Genomic DNA, 19,518 nt, shown 5'->3' on the forward strand with positions numbered 1-19,518 from the left:
GGAGGGAGCGGAGAAGAGGAGGTGGGAAACTGGAATGACGGTATTGGGAAAAGGAGGAGGGGGAGCAGGTGAGCGCGGTTACAATGGGAGAGGGAAGCACCCCAGCCTGTGTCGGACTGGCCCACAGGGAGACCAGGAAAACTCCCAGGGGGCCCTTATGCTTCTAACCATTTGCCCAATTCATGGTTATTTCCTATTTCTCCATGGGAACCAATCGACTAAATATAAAGAAGAATAAATGAGAGTACATAAAGAAACAAAAACTAGGAAAATATAGAGGTTGAGTGAGGAGTGGATAAAAATAGTTTGAAGAGCGGGCCCAGGGCATCTCAGTCTGACACTGACCCCAGCCCTCAATAGGTGCCCCTATTATCCACCTTCTAAGAGACAATATGTATTAGCATGTATTATGTATTAGCATTCTGCCGAAATACTTCTCTCCAAAGGGTCATTCTGTGGTTCAGCTCATGGGGCCACCTAAACTCTGGGAGGCAGACTGATGGAGTCTGTGATGGGAATCGAGAAGTAATGGTATGCACGCCAAACGCATTTCGTAGATGAAAGTTGTGTTTGTTCCCATGGGTACGTTATCTGCGTTCAGTTTAGCAGTGCACTCCTATAGGCACACAAGCAGGCGAGGGGGTCAGTTCAACTCTTGTGGTTTTTGTGCAGTTGAATCCCTTCCACTCTCCCATCACACCAAATGATCATGTCAAGCCGAGAGCCCCAAAGTGTTGTTCGGGGGCACCCCAAACAGTAGTTCCGCATAATAAATTCACAAACAAACATGCCCTTTCTATCACCTTTATTTGTAGTGCCTCATATAAATGGGCCACAGCACTGGCTGGGTGCAAGAAAGGAATACAACATTGGCGAGAGAGATCCGGTCAGTAGAAAAAGGAGGCAACACCATTATTTATACACCAGAACAGTTCAAGAATCTACGGGGGGTGTAAAGTACTTAAGTGTTACATTCTTATTAAAATGAAAGGCTCTGACTTCATAGGAAACTGTATGGAATATCCAGGTAATGAACCAGAGAACCCTGCTAACTGCATAGAAGCTGGTGGTAACACTTCATAAAGGGCTCTGTGACTAGAACACGTAGCAAACAGAAGAAACAATTTTACTTTGGGCCTGCCAAACGGCGATCTCAATCAGGTTTCCAATTTTAAATTCCGACATATCTTCGGCATTTTCTCACATGGAAAATAGAAATTGCGGGTAGGTGGATGTGCTATGACTAGCATACAGAAACCGCACTCTCGGATGGAGCATTAGGTCCTATTCAAAAAAAAAAATTCCTGGCACGTTCACACATCAGAGGGTGTGCAACTACTAGTGCCAATCTTGGCCTAGCCCAAAGCTTCTTCATAGAGATTTCTATATATACATACGCTAACACAAACCTTCTGTCATTTCAAATAGACTAAACTGGCCCTTTAAGACAAAGGGAGTGCAAATCACATACTAATCACACCTTGTCATTCTATTTACACAATTACATACAAAATACAAGTAATATACAAATAGATTAAGTGACACTGGTAACTTGGCTGTGCTGCTTGCGGAGGAAGATATGGTCTTATAACACCTACCCTTGTTTCCCCACCCAATTAGTTAAGTCCTAAATATGATCTTAAATACTGTAGATTCTATATCTGAAAACTTTTATAAATAACATGGCAATAACCGTAAATGGGTAAAGCATCACTGTCAGAATGAAGGTAAGCACAGCTAGAGATTTCAGTGTAACGGACGCAGGAGACCATTTCTCCTTCGTTAAGCCTGGTTTTCTGTACAGTTTAGGCACCAGTGTGCAGAATTCATTATCTGGTCAGCCGAGCCTGGAACCCAAAAAGAATCTTAATGGAAGCGGAGTCATGAGCATATTCCTTAAAATTGTCCCCTCTTTACAACCCAATGAAAAAGGGCCCAGTTAAAACTTCTATTTATTCACCCAAAAGAATTCTTTGATGGCATTTGTGCAGGTCCTTATCCATCGGCATCAGTCCATTCAACACAGAAAGGGCTTGCATCAGTACCTCAGCGACTTCACTGATCTTTACTTGATGCTCTTTCAGACAGATATATCCTTGATTGTTAAACCTTCTTTCCATAAGATAGGAAACAGACCAGAGAAACCCCTTACATCAGCACTCTATGATCTGTTTGTTAGCGTCCCAAGTTACAGTGTTTCATTTAAGTGATCTTTATGGTATTCGCCAACATCTGCTTGTCCGTCATGATCATCATCTTCTACAAAAGAAAATAATCAAAGATTAGCTTCAATCAAAACTTGACAATAAAAGCATGTTTGTTAGTTGAGTAAAGCTAGGCCGGAGGTTGCTGTTCCATTTCCCATATCCAGTTATACCCCCTGCTGACATTTTCTGCTCAGGATGATTTGGCCTCCCTGCCCTGCACATGAATTGGCGATAATCTAGGCATGAGCAAGTATTACCAAGGGGGAAGGTACCAAAAACACTAGGATTGACATCTGAACAAATGAACTGGAACAGAATTTCTGTGCACCGATATAAATAACTATAAGTTGGACAGTAATTAATTTATCTTTAGTGACCTGCACAAATGCCAATGCTGATTAAAGACCATAACATTTTTCACCAGGTTGTGCTGTGAATATAGACTCCAATGGACTGTGTGCTGAAAAAATACCCATTATCTTCAATGTGTTTTGTGAATTCTTACAGTTTAATTCATTTTTCTGCTAAGCAAAACAGGACAGGTTGCCCATTACTTGCATTTAGCATTACTCTCATTTAATAATATGTGGATACAATACATAATGCAGGCTAATAAAGTTTGTTCATGGTCATACAACCACATTTTATTACAGCAGCAAAAGGATTTTCACACTTTATAACAAGGTTTCCCCCACCACCCATACTTGACTTGCAGGTCCCTTGGGAGGGCCGGTCCTACAATGTGAGAACTTATGCTGTAAGATCTAGAAAAAGTCTTTTTTTCTCTCTTTAAACATATACAGGTATGGGATTTGTCATCAGTAAACCCATTATCCAGAAAGCCTATCTCCCATAGACTATTTTAGATTTTTTTTTTTTTAACGGATTTCCTAGGACCAGTTATCCAGAATGCTCAAGTCTTTCCGTAATTTGGATCTTCATACCTTAAGTCTACTAAAAAAAAAAAAATCAGTAAAACATTAATTAAACCCAACAGCATTATTTTGCATCCAGTAAGGATTAATTATATCTTAGTTGGGATCAAGTACAAGGTAATGTTTTATTTTTACAGAGAAAAAGGAAATCAATTTTAAAAATCTAAATAATTTGATTAAAATGGAGTCTATGGGAGACAGGTTTTCTGTAATTCGGAGCTTTCTGGATATCGGGTTTCCAGGTAACAGATCCCATACCTGTACTTTATATTTGATCCCAACTAAGATACAACTGATCCTTATTGTAGATTGTAAGCTCTTTTGGGCAGGGCTCTCTTCACCTCTTGTATCGATTATTGATTGCTTTGTCCAATGTATGAAACCCACTTATTGTACAGCGCTGCAGAATATGTTGGCGCTTTATAAATAAATGTTAATAATAATAATAATATTTGGTTTATGTAATGTTTTATTGAATTTTTAGTAGATTTAACGTATGAAGATCCAAATAACAGAAAGACCCCTTATCCAGAATACCCTTGGCATTCTTGATAAGGGGTTCTATACCTGTATAACCAGTCAGGCAATATGGTTGTTTCAACCAGCTGGGCATGTACGGCAAGACAGCTCCATATCAACAGATGATAAAGGATCATTTGTGCTGACTGAAACCTTTTAGTTGATATATTGGGTGGTTTGCCTGAACAGAACAATAGAAAACTGGTTATAAACATGTATGGGCACTCATGATATTTGGCCTGTGGACTGATAGGTATCGTACAGGTCAGTACGTGTATGCCCACATTTACTAACCATTGCCATGTTTGCCAGAACTGTGAAAAAATGACTTTTACAATTTCTGTGTAATACGGACTAATAAATGCTCAAACAAAATGATTATCTACTTCACACAGTGCCAACAGGAATTAAGGCGGAAGCTAAAGCACCCAAGCATGTACCTTTGGCTTATGTCACACATGACCCACCTGTCACCATGCACAATAGGCAGATTTTGGCCCAAAAATGTATACCTGAGGAAAATCTACCCTATGAGCACAATGACAAGCAGTTTGTAAGCAGCCTGCATGAGAGTTGACCGTTTTCCCGTGGAGGTACAAACCACGTGACTGTAGCCTTATAGTTGATCTGTAGGCAAGTTTTGTAGAAGGTAATAGATTAGGATAAGGGTATATTGTACTGTCTGCATGTCTGTTCACATTTGTTCATGGGTTGGGTTCATGAGTTACCTACCCTCCCCAGAGACTGTTGGACACAAAACAAGCAGTGGTATAGATTTACAGCATAATGCTCAAGCCAACAGAATGCTTTTGCTGAAGCAATACGGCAGCTCCCACAAAAAGTTAGTTTAATTTGTTTAAAATGTACCTGTTAAACTTAATGGGGTAGTTCACCTTTATATTAACTTTCAGTGTGAGGTAGACAGTGATATTTCAAAGCTATTTGCAATTAATCTACAATTTTTATTTGTGTTTTTTTTTTGATTAAACAAATGATACAATTGTAGGTTTACAGAGCAATAGAAAGCTGGAAAGATCCAGAAGAGGGAAGAAAATAATTAGAAAGTTATAAAATAGAAGACCAATTAATATATTGCTGTGAATGGACCATTCTGTAACTCACCCCTTTAAGCAAATTGGACCTTGTGGTCACAGCTACATTTATTTTCATTAAAAATAAGTTACATAAGTGAATCTACATTCCTTAATACTGAATAAAACACAAACACATTTTGTTTGCTTAAAGGAAATATACCAGCACATTTTGATGCGTTATTCTTATTTTAACAAAGCAAGCAAGCTGGCAGTGTTCTTTTATACTCTGTGCCAATGGGGGTTTCAGCAAGTAGGTCACAGAGTGTCTTAAAAATGTGATTTATGTGCCTGCCATATGGTGGTGCATTCTTACAAATCTGGCAGCCAGACATAGTTGAGCATTACTAATGCCTGCCACTGTGCTACAATAGTAGCCCCAGCCAGAGGAAACACAGCATGCCTTGCACGTGGTCCAAACACAAACCATATAAAAGCAAGACAAACTTGGGGAAAAGAAAAAAAAAAATGACTGTGGATTTTCCAAATCAATATTCATTTATAAGGACAACACTATTTTTACACTGATGCTTAACAGCAAAATTATTTCTGAAATACGTGGCACTGATAACATGGAAGACAAAGCCCTCCATTTCTGCTCCACTGGAAGTCACTAGTAGAGTTTGAACAATGGCAAATTTGCAAAAAGCAACCACAGCCCTTTAGCAGAGAAGATCTGCACCCCCAAATATGCCCCCCAGTAGCGTCCCACCTTCTTTTCTGGTGATCTACCGCACATGCTCGGTGCTGCCATCAGTTACCTCAGATTACAGACCCACTCACAAGTTACTGTGTGTGTGCGCATGTGTATATATATATTTATATTAAGACCGATTATAAGTACCTGCCCTGTGGCATCAGTTGTCACCCACCTCCCAGCGGCCAATCAGCAGAACAATGGGAAGATAGCAGCCCCGAGGCAACTTCTGCGCAGTGTGTGCCATCTCACCGGCGACTTACATTTTCGCCGGTGGGATGGTAGTTCGGGGAGATTGTCGCGGGCGACTAATCTCCCCGTGTGCCAGAGCCCTTAGGTTACCTGAAAGCATTTTTTAATGTGTAGCACTGGCTCCTTCTGAAAGCTCACTGAGATGGCGCCTACACACCAATATTACAACTAAAAACATATTTGCTGGTTCAAGAATAAAATTTTTAATGGTAGTGTGGATTATTTGCTATGTAAACAGTGTCATTTAGAAAAACAGATATGCCGTAGGACTCATCCTAATGGGATTCCTATTCCTGAGTTCCAACTCTAAAGGCCCCCATACACGGGCCGATAGAAGCTGCCGATATCGGTCCCTTGGACCGATTGGGCAGCTAATCGGCCCGTGTATGGGCAGAAACGAGCGGCCTGGCCGACCGATTTCTGGCCTGAAATTGGCCAGATATCGATCGGGCAGGTTAGAAAATCCGGCCGGATCGGGGACCGCATCAATGAGCCGATGCGGTCCCCGATCCGACCGGATTTTCTAACCGACTGCCCATGGCCGCAAATGTAATCCGATCGTTTGGCCCCTGTAGGTGGGGATATCGGGTAAAGATCCGCTCGCTTGGCGACATCGCCAAGCGAGCGGATCTTATAGTGTATGGGGACCTTAAGAGCAATAGCACATAAGGAGATCCTGAGCCTTTTGTCACCTGAACATTTACAATCTCTTTAGGCGGGAGAGATGTTGACAAATGCATTTTTGACCAATAATCACCTGACCAGCAAGCGCCCCCCTCAGGAATAGGCGATTCCCATAGGAATAAGTGGAGGGTCCATCATCACCCTGTTTGGCACTGTCCTAAATGTCGTGTGCAGCTTATTCACAGGTGGAGGTGTGCTTTTAATGCTATTTACAGAAGGGGTTTGTTTGAGGTAAAATTGTATTGCAATTGATAGTGAACTCTGACCCATGTTAACTTTAAAATAAGCATTTCACAGAGATAACGCTTCAAAGTGATACTTCCCCTTTACATGTACAATTTAGGCTATAGAAAACATTGCTTACATACCTCCCATTGTTAAGCAGCAATGTACTGTATATACAGGCCAAGGGTATAAGGACACACAAGGACATACAACAGGCCAGGAATTAGGTTTAGCAGGGATCATGCGATGTAGATATGCAACCCAAGCTCACCTTGCACATCTTCTTCTCCCCCATCACCATCCTCTTCCTCATTGTAAGCCAGTTCTGCCTGCTTGTCTGCCTCATACTCACCCACGTTCCCATCATCCCCGTTATAGTCTGCCACTTTTGATCCATGCTGAGGATCTACAGGGGACTCATTCTCATCAAAGAACCGACCTATGAAGTCGGAATGATCGGGGCAGAGGACGACAAGAGGATATACAGATTGAAAAGAGAGGGAATGAAAAGAGAAAAAGGAAAACAAGAATCATCAGCAAAGAGTAGAAAAAAGGGAGAGACAAAAAGGTGGAACTAATTTAAAGACCGCTGCCTATGAAAACAGCAATCAAAAAGTGAGGCAATGATTTATAAAGGCAAAGGAAAAAAAGAGCAGAGGACAAATACAGTTCTGTTTTATCTCCTGTATCTGTGGATCAGATTCAGTCAACTGGATTTTCAACCAGCCGATATTGTACATGCAGTTATCAGGCCCATGGCCACAGGTCTATTTAAAAGCTAAAAAAAAAAAACCCAAGATTTTTATTATCAATGCGCCAATCTCATACCGAGGTCTCAGTTTGGGACCAAAATGGTAATAAAAAAATTCAGGTAATATAGGCATAAAGCAGGTGACATATCACCCTCATTCATCAGAAACACTAGTAAAAAAAAAAGAAACTACTAAAAAAAAAAAAAAAAAATTCTGCACCACATTTGTTTGGTTTACTTTCTAGCTATTTTTTAAATAAACATAAATATATGTAAATAGAAAAAGTGCTTAGAAGGCCATTGCATTAATGTTTACATTTCCTTTAAACCCCCAAAATGTCGCCACCTTGGAAATGAACATTTTCTACAGATTTCTCTAAGTTCTGTGAGTGTGGCATCTACAAAAGTTCAGTGGCTTTTTATATTAAATGATGGTTTCTCTTTAAGACAGGGGCCAGCCTAATAGGTCAAAATTAGGTTTTACTAAAGACTTTTTTTTTTTTTTTTAGACTTTTTTCAGTCTAACTTTATTTTGACCCTAAGAATAAAAACATAAGAATTTGGAAGAAAATTCAGTCCTTCTTCCTGTCTTCAGGAAGTACTGGACAGTTAGTAAAGCAATAATGTCCACTGTCAGTAGGGTATAAAACCCTAGCATAACATGTTTGCTTACATATAGAAAGCCTTCCAGATCTATGCTTGGCAGATCTGGTTGTGAAGGGTCCATCTTTTTAATACAACAAGACAAGGAATGGAAACCTGTTGGAAAGTAGTGGAAAAAGGCTGTGACCAAATGCATCTTTTCAAACAAATTGCTGCTGTTAATTGGCTCAGAGTGCCAACATCTGGAAGGAGTAGCTATTCCAGAAGGACAGCAAGAATAAAATTCACCAGAATTAAATCTAAAGCTTTCCAATGCATTCCTCAGACAAACCCTGTTCAGCAGAGTGGCTATTTCCACCAATAGATCCCCCTACCACAAAGCATAGCAACAAAAGTTAAACTTGGGGGTACTTATTAGGTTCAGGACACAGGCCCCTCCAGAAGTAGTAACAGTTTTCTCAGAACCAATTAAGAGCCCATGCTTGTCATAAATTTAACAAAGGCAATATGTTATTAGGAATAAAAAATTCAAACGTATTTTCAGGCTCACAATTATACCCGGTAGCTCTGTGCCTGCATGAGTAAGCCAAATGGTAATTAGTGAATTGGTAGGAGGTAGAGAGTTAAACCTCCTGCCTTAGCCAATCACTATGTGGTTTACTTGTGCAGGAAGATGTGCTTGTCTTAATTCTGGCCCAGCATCACCACTCTGTTTGTTCAAACTCACAAGACTTTATGAGCCACTTCAAACACTTGGTGGGGGTACTTAAATCTCAAGCATCAAAGAGGACTTGAGCCAGAAACGTCTAAAACCCCCTGCCATAGTACAATGGTAAGAAATAATAGAACAAGAGCCATATGGAGCATTGCAATGCCGAGACTGGACAAGAGTGCGTACAAAAAAAATACAAAGTACCGACATAAAAACAACTGCATCCTACTTTTTTTTTTTTTTTTTTAAATTAACAATTTTTTTTTTAGACAACTGATTGATTAAGTTGCCACCAGACCTTCCATTTGGCTTCTGTATTGTGATGATCATCTGAGGATATCAATTTAGATATGCAGTCGGCTCTCTTGTGTAATTTACTACAAAGGAGCCACCTTCTGCCATTGTCAAAGATAGGAAGGGGATCTTCTATGTTGGTGGCTAAAACAATTTTAGAACCCAATTGTTAACTAAATATATTTTAATAATGATGTGCTTTTGTTCCTTAAGCATATTTTGGCATACCTTTCTTATATATCAAGAATGCAGTTTTCTTCTTATATTTTTCTATTTATAACTTAAATTTACATTCCATCTATGCTGTATGTTTTATGGCAACAAGTGATTTTAAAGATCAAAACACCCCAGCAGGCAAGCGGTTAAAGGAATTAAATAGCAAACCTATACATAAAAACAAATGAAATGGGGTTATAACATACCTTAGGGCTACTTAAAACATGCCATTTCACCACCAGTGACATAGTTCTAAAGTGTCCCTTTTCTGCAGGACATATTGGTGGGGCTCACCAGAAAGAGACAGGAGCTAACCATAACAGGGCAAATCTTTAACGAGTCTGGATTATAGTAACCCCCTAACCAAAGAAAAACTGAACGTATATAATGAAGCTAATTTCATACTCACTTTGTTTTAAATTAAAGCCCATTGTCTTTGAATCATGAATCTTTTGCTTTTGAGGTTGTGGCTCTAATTGTAGGGCATTCTCTTCTACGTCTGGGGGTTGCACAGAGTCCTTTTTATCAGCAGGCAAGGGGTTCTTCACTAGAAACATTTAATACAATATGTATTGTGAGTGTTTGTGCACAAAGTAATTGCCTTTGCAAACATTTATTCAACCCCATTGAAACACAGATTGATTACTATAAATGCATTTAGGGAGGGGGGGAGAGAGAGAGAAAATATATAATATATATATATATATATATATATATATATATATATATATATAATATATATAATATATATATATCTATCCAAAAAAGACCCGCAACACCGAGTTATGTTCCAAAAACAATCAATTGTGTATTAAAAACGCATGAACAGCCAAGTTTCGGTCCCCATCGGGACCTTTCTCATGTATATATATGTATATATATATATATATATATATATATATATATATATACTATACACATTACCCCAGCACTCTATTATAAAGCTTCAAGAGAAAATTAAAAACCAATTTTGCACACACTGAAGGAAAAATGTCTACATTTTAGTAAAAAGAGACACGTTTAGTTACACGGTTTGTACAAAGTATGCATAAGCTGACGCGCCCCGTCAAGGCAGTGTCCTTGCGCCAGTCCTAACCTAGCGAAAAAAGAGAATATATTTTCTTTGGGGGGAGAAAGACCATACCTGCTTTTCTCTCTATATGGCATGACCTATTCCAAAGAAACCATTCAGTGATTAAGCGAATAAATACCTTCTTAGCTGCAAGGCTATCCTTAAAGGGGCGGGGTTGGGAGAGCAAGTATTCAATTAGGGAAAAGCCACTTCCCCTTACCATACAAATATATACAAAAATACAGCTATGAGCTGTATTTTTGTATATATATATATTATATATATATATATATATATATATGATGTCAGCACTCAGGGCTTTTTTAACTAATTGTTGAAACCCTGTGAGTGCCGACATCCTTTATTTCTATTTACTTACCCCTAGCTCACTGAATTTACATGGTGTGCACTACTATCTACACAATAATTGTGCTGGCAAGACAAACAAAGAATTTGGAAGCTTACCTTCAATTTCAGTAAATGCTACTGGCTGAAGCGAGGGATGCTGTTCATGTAAACTTTTACTTTGACTAGGAAAAGCACCAGTATCCTGTCCCTTCACATCTGTTTTAATAACATATTAATTGTAGAATTACAATCCGACCACTACAATGTCTCAGTAAACTATAGTATTTAATTTGTTGTTATTGACTCACCTTTGGGAAGATTCTCTTCTTTAGCTGGCCGATTGTCCTCTATTTCTGGCATTCCAGCATCACTGTCAGGTTTGACACCATCTAAGAGCAAGTTACTTGCATTAGGGATGCAAGATATACAGCATCACAGCAGGTGTGAAAGTTCTCTGGACTGGGTGTTAGTGCTACAGGGAATAAACTTAAAGGAGAAGGAAAGGTTAAGTCACTTGGGGGTGCCAAAATGTTAGGCACCCCCAAGTGACTTAAATCACATACTTTTTACCCCGGGCTGGTGCCCCTGTTCAGAGAGAACAGCACCAGCCTGGGGTAGCTGTGAGCGCTTCCTCTTCCGTATTCGCTGCGCGCGCATGCGCAGTAGAGTGAAAAAGCCGAACTTAAACATAGAAGTCGGCTTTTCACTCTACTGCACATGTGCCAGCCCACGGATTTCGCCGGCAGCGCGAAGACGGAAGGAGGAAGGCTCGCTGCAGGTACCCCGGGCTGGTGCTGTTTTCTCCTAACAGGGGCACCAGCCCGGGGTAAAAGGTAAGCGATCTAAGTGACTTGGGGCTGCCTAACATTTTGGCACCCCCAAGTGACTTAGCCTTTCCTTCTCCTTTAAGAGACTGAATTCACTGGGGGTTTCCTCACACATTGGCAAGCATTAGTGGCCTGCTTAAATACCAAGGCAACCAAGCAAGAAAAGGTGCCAGTTAGTATTCTAGTGGATACTCTGAATATTTCCAAAAAGATTAGGACAAAGTTTAGCTTTCGGTATTTGTATGAATTTTAGGTTCTTGGGGGAGCTGAAGAGTGTCTCAGAAACTATATGCCATAAAAAAATGAAAGTGGTCTACACACAGTATGTTGTGGACGAGACTAAATGCAGTATAAACCCAAACAGTAATCTATAGATGAGGTCTAGCAGAACACTAATGCCCAGCTGATATGGCTTCATTAAGCGAAAAGGAAAACAAGCAGACCCTGACATTTACAAAAAGGCTATTTTAGACTTTAGTTAATTATTCTACAAGATGCCAAAAAACAATTCAAATGCCCTTTCTCAGGTAAGGAAACTTGCAGGATAACTTTCCGACTTTATATCACGGAGTAAAAACTAAGGTATAAAGTTGATGTTTTTTGAAGCAATAGAGCCCCTCCTTGATTTTACTTGCTACTGAGCTTGACAAAGTTATACTATAGTAATGGGTTTTAGTTACCAAGCCAGAAATTAATGAAAGTAAACTGTACCTTGTGCATAAGGCAGGCGGTTACTTGAAGGATCCTCTACCTTTAATTTCACCTCACTGGCTAATGGGGGAATCTTTTTCTCAACAGCACCTCCTTCTTCCTCCTCTTTTTTGGGCTCCTTCCCCAGTTCCTCCTAAAAGCAACAACAAAACCCATTATTCTTAACACAGTGAGCAAAATCAAATGCAGTAGTATTTTTACCAATTTTCATTTTGGGATATTTTTCTTAACAGCCCAAAAACATGGGATTAAAGTCTCTCACATCTGGCCCAATGACAATCACCCAGAAACATGTCTTTAGGATGGGATAATCTGACACGTACTGCTATTTGCCCTTGGGATAAAGGTCAGCAACTGGGCAATTTCAACCCAATGTGTTTGTGTGTCATTACCCCTCACATCCACCAAGTCCTTCAGTATATGCAGCAAATTTTCCTGAACATGCATGTATGTATATCTTTATTTATAAAGTGTTACTTATGTACGCAGCGCTGTACAGTAGAATACATTAATACAAACAGGGGGTATTAAGATAATAGATAAATACAAAGTATTACAATAAACACAAATACATAAAAGTCAAAGACACAAGAGGATGGAGGTCCCTGCCCCGTAGAGCTTACAATCTATATGGGAGGGTAACTTACAGACTCAAATAGGCAAATATAAGTACTGTAGGTCACAGTGGGTGACATTACAATATAAGTGCTAGTTCCCAGGTAAGGTACTGGGTAAAAGCGGCATTTCCCATACAGGGAGTCGAACCCGGGCCGCCTGGGTGAAAACCAGGAATCCTAACCGCTAGACCACATGTGCTTATTTTCCCTTTCGTAATAAAATGAGCAGTTTTATAACCAAACAAAGCACATTTATTGTATACTGTACAAAAGAGGCAATGTAACTAATACAGGAAGGTAATGTTAGTACGCACAATGACCAGTGCTGAAAAAGGACAACCCAGATACATAACAAAATCACTCACCTTTAGTTTGGTAAGGTTTTCCTCATATTCACGCTTACGTTCTGCTAGTTGTTGTGCGCACTGCTGACTGATTAAAAAAAAAAAAAAAAAAAAAAATACGAGGCAAGTTAGACATGGGAATAACATGCCTCAGATAAATACAAACGGTTGCAAAATGTGCCGTTACCTTTCTTCCTGCAAGGACTTCTGAAGCAAAGTGTTGTTATTCTTGTACTCATGCAACTGATCTTCCTGTCTCAGAAACTCATGGCGCAGTTCAGCAAGCTGCTCTGTAAAGACATGGGAAGCATTTCAGTTTTGTAAGAACACACACAGCATGTTTGGGTCTGGCCATGCCCAAAGCAACATGGCACATGTTCTGGTAGTTGTCGTGGTTACCAAAATAAAGCTTATACAAAGCACACAGATTCACGTTTGTAATCTTGAACTTAAAAAGAATGTGTTGAAAATGCATTGTATGATTTTTCATAAATAAATATGAATAATCTTTTTGCACTAAACGGTGAAACGGATAACACTTACAGTATGTGTGGCGTTCGTCTCCCACGGTCTGTTGTGGGGACAAAGTGCCAGGTAAATGGTTCAAATTAAACAAAATTACAGGTTTGTGACCCCTTAAGTAAGGCCATCTCCCATTAGAGTCCATTTAAACAAATAATTAAAAAAAAAATATATATATATATTTTTTAAATCATTTCCTTTTATAACAACAGTAGGTTTCATTTGATGGTAACTAAGTTGTATGAATCCATATTGGTGGCAAAAAAAAAAAAAAAAAATCCACATGTAGAGACAATTATCAGTAAACGATCAGCATTGTCTATTTAACTAGCCACGGCAAGTAGCTGCTACTAGTAGCTCCATGTGTCTTTACCCTTAAAGGAACAGTAACACCAAAAAATGTATATAATTTAAAGAAATTAAACTATAATGTACTGCTGCCCTGCACTGGTAAAAATTGTGTGTTTGCTTCAGAAACATTACTAGAGTTTATACAAACCCTGGTGTGTAGCCATGGGGGCAGCCATTCAAAAGAAGAAAAGGCACAGGTTATATAGCAGCTAACAGATAAACCCTGTAGAATACAATGGTCTCTTATCTGTTATTTGCTTTGTAACCTGTGCCTTTTCTCCTTTTTTCCAGCTTGAATGGCTGCCCTCATGGCTACACAGCAGCGTATTTATATAAACTATAGTAGGGTTCCTGAAGCAAACACCCGAGTTTTACCAGTGCAGGGCAACAGTACGTTATATTTCAATTACTTTAAAACACTTTAATTTTTTGGTGTTACTGTTCCTTTAAGGTATGGAGATCCAAATTACAAAATGATCCCTTATCCTTAGGCTGACCAATGGAGTGGTTCAGTCAACCACAAAAGCAGAGATCTGTGGTGGGCTATGAAACAGCTTTCCACAGGCAACAAAAGGTGTTGCCATTGGAAAGCCCTTCGCATTGCTTTGGTATTCCGATGTCTCACAAAGTTTCCTTCTGCAGGCAACGTCGCACAATGCAAAGCGCTTTCCACCAGCAACTCCTATTGTTGCCGGTGAAAAGGCATTTCGGAACGGTTATTCACCCGTAATAACAGATCTATCGTGGGCGACTGGATCGCTCTGTGGGACACTACTCTTAAAACCCCAGGTCCCAAGCATTCCTAAAAATAGATAACATGCCTGCAGTCATTATCAGCACCCAGAATGGCAAGGAATTGTCATAAATTCTACTTTTGTTTGTCCAAGTTACTGTGAGAGATGGGGGTCATTTTTCGCTTCTGTAAATGTAACTGTGCCTTCTTTATAAGCATAAGATCCATGCAGTAACTGGAGGAAGGGAGCACCTTCTTTATATAAAGAATCACTATGGGTAACAGACAATAGCATACAATTGCAGGAAAAGTTGCAATGGTGAAATATGTCTCTATGCCTCTTTAAACTAACTCCACTGATTCCATGGGGTGGACATGGAGGTAATAAAAATAAAAAAATCAATTAGTATTTTATAATGGAAAAAAAAAATGCATTTGTTCCTTACCCTTTAAGCGACTGATGTCTGCCATCTGAAGGGACACATTATTCTGCAGTTTAGTCTGAAAACAGGAAACACAAAAAGATTAATATTATCTTACAAACTCTTTTGCTAAATATTTTTTTCCCATTTTGTGAAAATGATCACCTCACAGCAACTATAATCATTGTTTCAGAATTATATATTGAGCTTTTAATCTGTTGACCAGATTCAGGTGCCAGCAAAACAGATTACCTTCAGGTGCCCACAAAACAGAACATTACCTTCTGAAATAGAGATCTGAAACTTAGGGCATTGGCATACTTAGTAATTAGCAGTCCTTTGCCATCCCAAATGTTAACCTCTTCGGGCTACTGAATGCTCATAATTCCCCCTCCGCTAAACTTAATGGTAATTAATTGCCTGTACTCAGTTGCTGTAACAGTGGGTCAGTGTCTGAGGTTTTCAAAATTTTTGGGTAGGTGGTAAATAACACTGAGGGAAATAAAGCAAAGGCACTACAGTTTTACAATGTTCATTTACGAAGGTGGTCAGCTCTGCTGAGGAACAGTTTCGCTGAAACTGAAGGGAGGACATCCTGATAAAGAGTTGAGGGAGGTAACAATGCTAAACCAAATCAATGATCCTTGCTAAGTTGTAGAACAGACTTTATACACGCTGAAAGTGATTTCATCTGAGGGCAAGCAAAGGAAGTGAAGATGCCTATTCAGAGAATTAGAACAGACTATCTGACCTGATTTATGACCCACATTCACATTTAACTTCCCTTTAACCTTCCCAATCCCTACATTTTATGTGGTGGATCAGCTGACCACCTGTTTCCATTTTATAACTTCAACCTGCATGAATAATCTATATTTATAATCAACTTATTTCCTGGGGTGTCCCACAGACCTGAAAAAAGAATACCCGACAGATAATGTTATTTACAATACTTGCAGTACTGGAATTGGGCGGGGGCACGGAGGGACGCCATCTCTCCACTTCTTTATTTCTGTGAAATAGCATCCCCTCAAGGGAGTTTTAAATCCCTGAATTTTTTTTATTGCAATACTATAGGTTTCTTTTGCTCCTTTTGCTTACAGTGTATGGTCCCTCACATCGCATTCTCTCATTTGAAATGCAGGAGGGAAAGCGGGTTACCTGGAGGATATCCATGCAAGTACTATTAAATGGACACAAACATCAATAGAAATGTTTTTGCTTGAAAACATTGTAAATGTTTTACTAAATGACATTTGAAATAGTAATGATTTTATTTCTGTTGATATGATATGAGCTAATTTCTCCTTCCATATTTCCTGATACACTGGTTGACAAATCTACTTTCCTTTAATGATGTGATTCTACCTCCTCTCTCACCTAAACTCTATGGCAGCGGTTTGATTTGAGTGCTTTGGTACTGTCAGAGAGACCTATGGAGGCCATATATTTCATTAATTACCTGTCATAGCATGAGACTACAGCAGGCACTGTGTACATATTTGTGGTGGTAATTCCAAGAGGCACCTGCCTGACACCTCCAGTGTATGCCACGTGTGCACTAATCCCTTTGTTTGCTTCAATCACAAGACAGCAGTCTGATTATTAATTTACACAAGAAACGTGGAGGATATAAGAACAATGATAAAAGCAGGTACGTGTATTAAAGTATGTGGCAAGGGCCAATGGGAAGTGATAGGGACTGAACACTACTACAGTGTCTTCACAACATCGCCCACATGCCCTAGTGGGACCCAGTGCTGTTTAGTCTTTAACATACAGTGAGCAGATTAGTTCTTATTAAAGGGTGAATTATTTTAAAATAATTATGTCATACAAAGCAACATGTTGCTTACTGACCCCTTGGATGTTGCTCTCAGTGCCCCCAAACCAGGTAATTATTTTTAAATTCCTGACTTGGTGGCAAGTTTTGGTTGAATAAAAACAAGATTTACTACCAAATAAAGCCCCCCTGTAAGCTCATAGGCAGCCTCTCTATGCACCCTAATAGCCAATCTTAGCCCTTATTTGGCACCTCCATGAACTTTTATGATGCTTGTGTTGCTCTCCAACTCTTTTTATATTTGACTGTGGCTCACAAGTCAGAAAGGTTGGGGACCCCTGCTTTATATGAAAAGAAGCATGCAAACAATAGGCAACTCGAATAATTGTGCAAATGATATTGCCTTATGTTTGGAAGCAGGCACTAAGTGAGTCAGCAGGGTTAGAGAACCTTATCTCTAGGACCATTAGATGATGTCACCAGTATAGGACCAGTGCCAGAGAGTATCCTGAGCTGTATCCTGAGCTCCTATAGTTATTAGGGATCAGGAATCTATCTTCCAACAAATGATGCCCCCTAAGATGGAACCAGCTCCCAGGACCAAAGAGAAAAAAAAGTGTCACCTGTGATTTTCTATAAGAGTTGAAAGCATGGACTGGAAGTCAGACTGTAATGGGTTTGGTTTGTGAGCTGCAAATTGAGGAAAGGAGAAAAGTCCCCCCAAAACCTTTTTATTGCTCCAAATAAACATACTTGGAAGTGCAAGCTTTTCTGCTGTAGAGCGGACAGAACAGCCAGCTCAGCCAGTGTTTATCTGAATTACTACAGTAAATGTATCATCATTCTTTTGCTTTTCATGTAATAGGGGGCAAAGGTATAGATCTGCAACAGCTGGCAGAGCACAGATTGCTTAACCAACCTTTTCTTCTGTGGCTGAATCTGGTCAGCAGGTAAAAAGCTTAATAGGAAATCCAGAAACACTTATCTTAGTTTCTATTCTTTTATAATACTGACTCATACAAGCCACAAATAAACTGGATGATATATCCTTAATGGTGCTTGGGGATCTCATCAGTTCCAGTCAGTGCATATAGTTATGCTAGCATCCCACATGCAATCACCTGTATTAGAAGCACCCTCTCCTGAGGCTAAGCACCCCCTCCTGAGGCTAAGCACCCCCTCCTGAGGCTAAGCACCCCCTCCTGAGGCTAAGCACCCCCTCCTGAGGCTAAGCACCCCTTCCTGAGGCTAAGCACCCCTTCCTGAGGCTAAGCACCCCCTCCTGAGGCTAAGCACCCCTTCCTGAGGCTAAGCACCCCTTCCTGAGGCTAAGCACCCCTTCCTGAGGCTAAGCACCCCCTCCTGAGGCTAAGCACCCCCTCCTGAGGCTAAGCACCCCCTCCTGAGGCTAAGCACCCCCTCCTGAGGCTAAGCACCCCTTCCTGAGGCTAAGCACCCCCTCCTGAGGCTAAGCACCCCCTCCTGAGGCTAAGCACCCCCTCCTGAGGCTAAGCACCCCTTCCTGAGGCTAAGCACCCCCTCCTGAGGCTAAGCACCCCCTCCTGAGGCTAAGCACCCCCTCCTGAGGCCAAGCACCCCCGCAGGGAGCCCATGCCCATGTTAGTGCAGTAAGACTATGTAATGGAGGAAGTGCTATTTTAACCAGGGGTGTCCCGCTTGAATCCCCCCAGGCTGTTTAGTGCAGCAGCAGAACAGATGAAAGGCTGGACACCCCCTATGGACACGTACACGTAAGAGAGGTGGGAGGTTAGGTAAGACAAAATGCCTTTTGGACGCTCATCTCCTTCCCTGTAACTGGCCCCTGTGAGGGCAGGAATCATGCCCAGGCTCCAGTCTCCTACCCTGGCACTGCCCAATCACTCAGTGATCTGTACTCTCACCTTCTCCAGCTCACAGCGCTGAGCCTGGATATCCCGGGCCTGTAGCCGCTCCCCAAGGCCTTGGTACTCCCCTTGCTTCTGTTCCATCTGCCTCCGGTGAGTGTCCGCCTGCAATATTAACTCGGAGTTGCGCTTCTCCAGCCGGCTCCGTGCCACCTCAGTGCGCTGGACTTGAGCCTGCAGCCCCAGCAGCTCGTCATGGAGGGCGGCCTGGCGAGCAGATACACTCCAGTAATTAAAGGCCAAAAGACCGATAACAGCTAAGAGCGCAACCAGCACAAAGGGCGGTAAGCGACCGGTGCGCCGCGGGGCTCCGAAGCCCACCATGCTTGCTGTCAATGCTCCAACCCCGCCACAAAGCCTTGTCCACCTCCACTACAATTCCGATCCCCCCGACAATCTTCCCCTCGACTCCAAGCTTTGGAGCATAGAAACCTGATAGTACAAGAAACACGCCTCGCCAACCAATAGAATCTAAACACTATGATTCTATCTAGTCAGTGATTGGGGGCCATGACGTTTGTAGCTCCGCCCTAAGGGAAGTGACTCACATCAAGCCTGGTTGCAAGACAAAGAAGAAGGTCCAGCCTGCGGATGCGTAATCAAGTTCCGCATTCGTTGTTACGGCCGCGTTGCTGGTTCTTTGTATAGAGGCGTGGCTTAACGCGTTACTATGGAAATAGCAACAGGTGGCTGTACGA

General features: G+C 40.9%; 1 protein-coding gene across 1 annotated transcript; it reads right to left on the reverse strand.

Annotated features, from left to right (window-relative positions):
• Positions 1 to 790: 790 nt before the first annotated feature.
• casc4 (cancer susceptibility 4) lies at positions 791 to 19,273 on the reverse strand (the record flags this gene model as incomplete). The annotated part of the gene is given in 7 exon segments (NM_001016088.2): positions 791 to 2,116; positions 10,937 to 10,995; positions 12,145 to 12,277; positions 13,127 to 13,193; positions 13,293 to 13,395; positions 15,158 to 15,212; positions 18,818 to 19,273. Coding segments are annotated over 7 exon segments (780 nt in total). The 3' UTR covers positions 791 to 2,080.
• Positions 19,274 to 19,518: the final 245 nt, after the last annotated feature.

Source organism: Xenopus tropicalis, chromosome 3 (genome assembly GCF_000004195.4).
Source record: "Xenopus tropicalis strain Nigerian chromosome 3, UCB_Xtro_10.0, whole genome shotgun sequence".
NCBI classification, from domain to species: Eukaryota; Metazoa; Chordata; class Amphibia; order Anura; family Pipidae; genus Xenopus; species Xenopus tropicalis.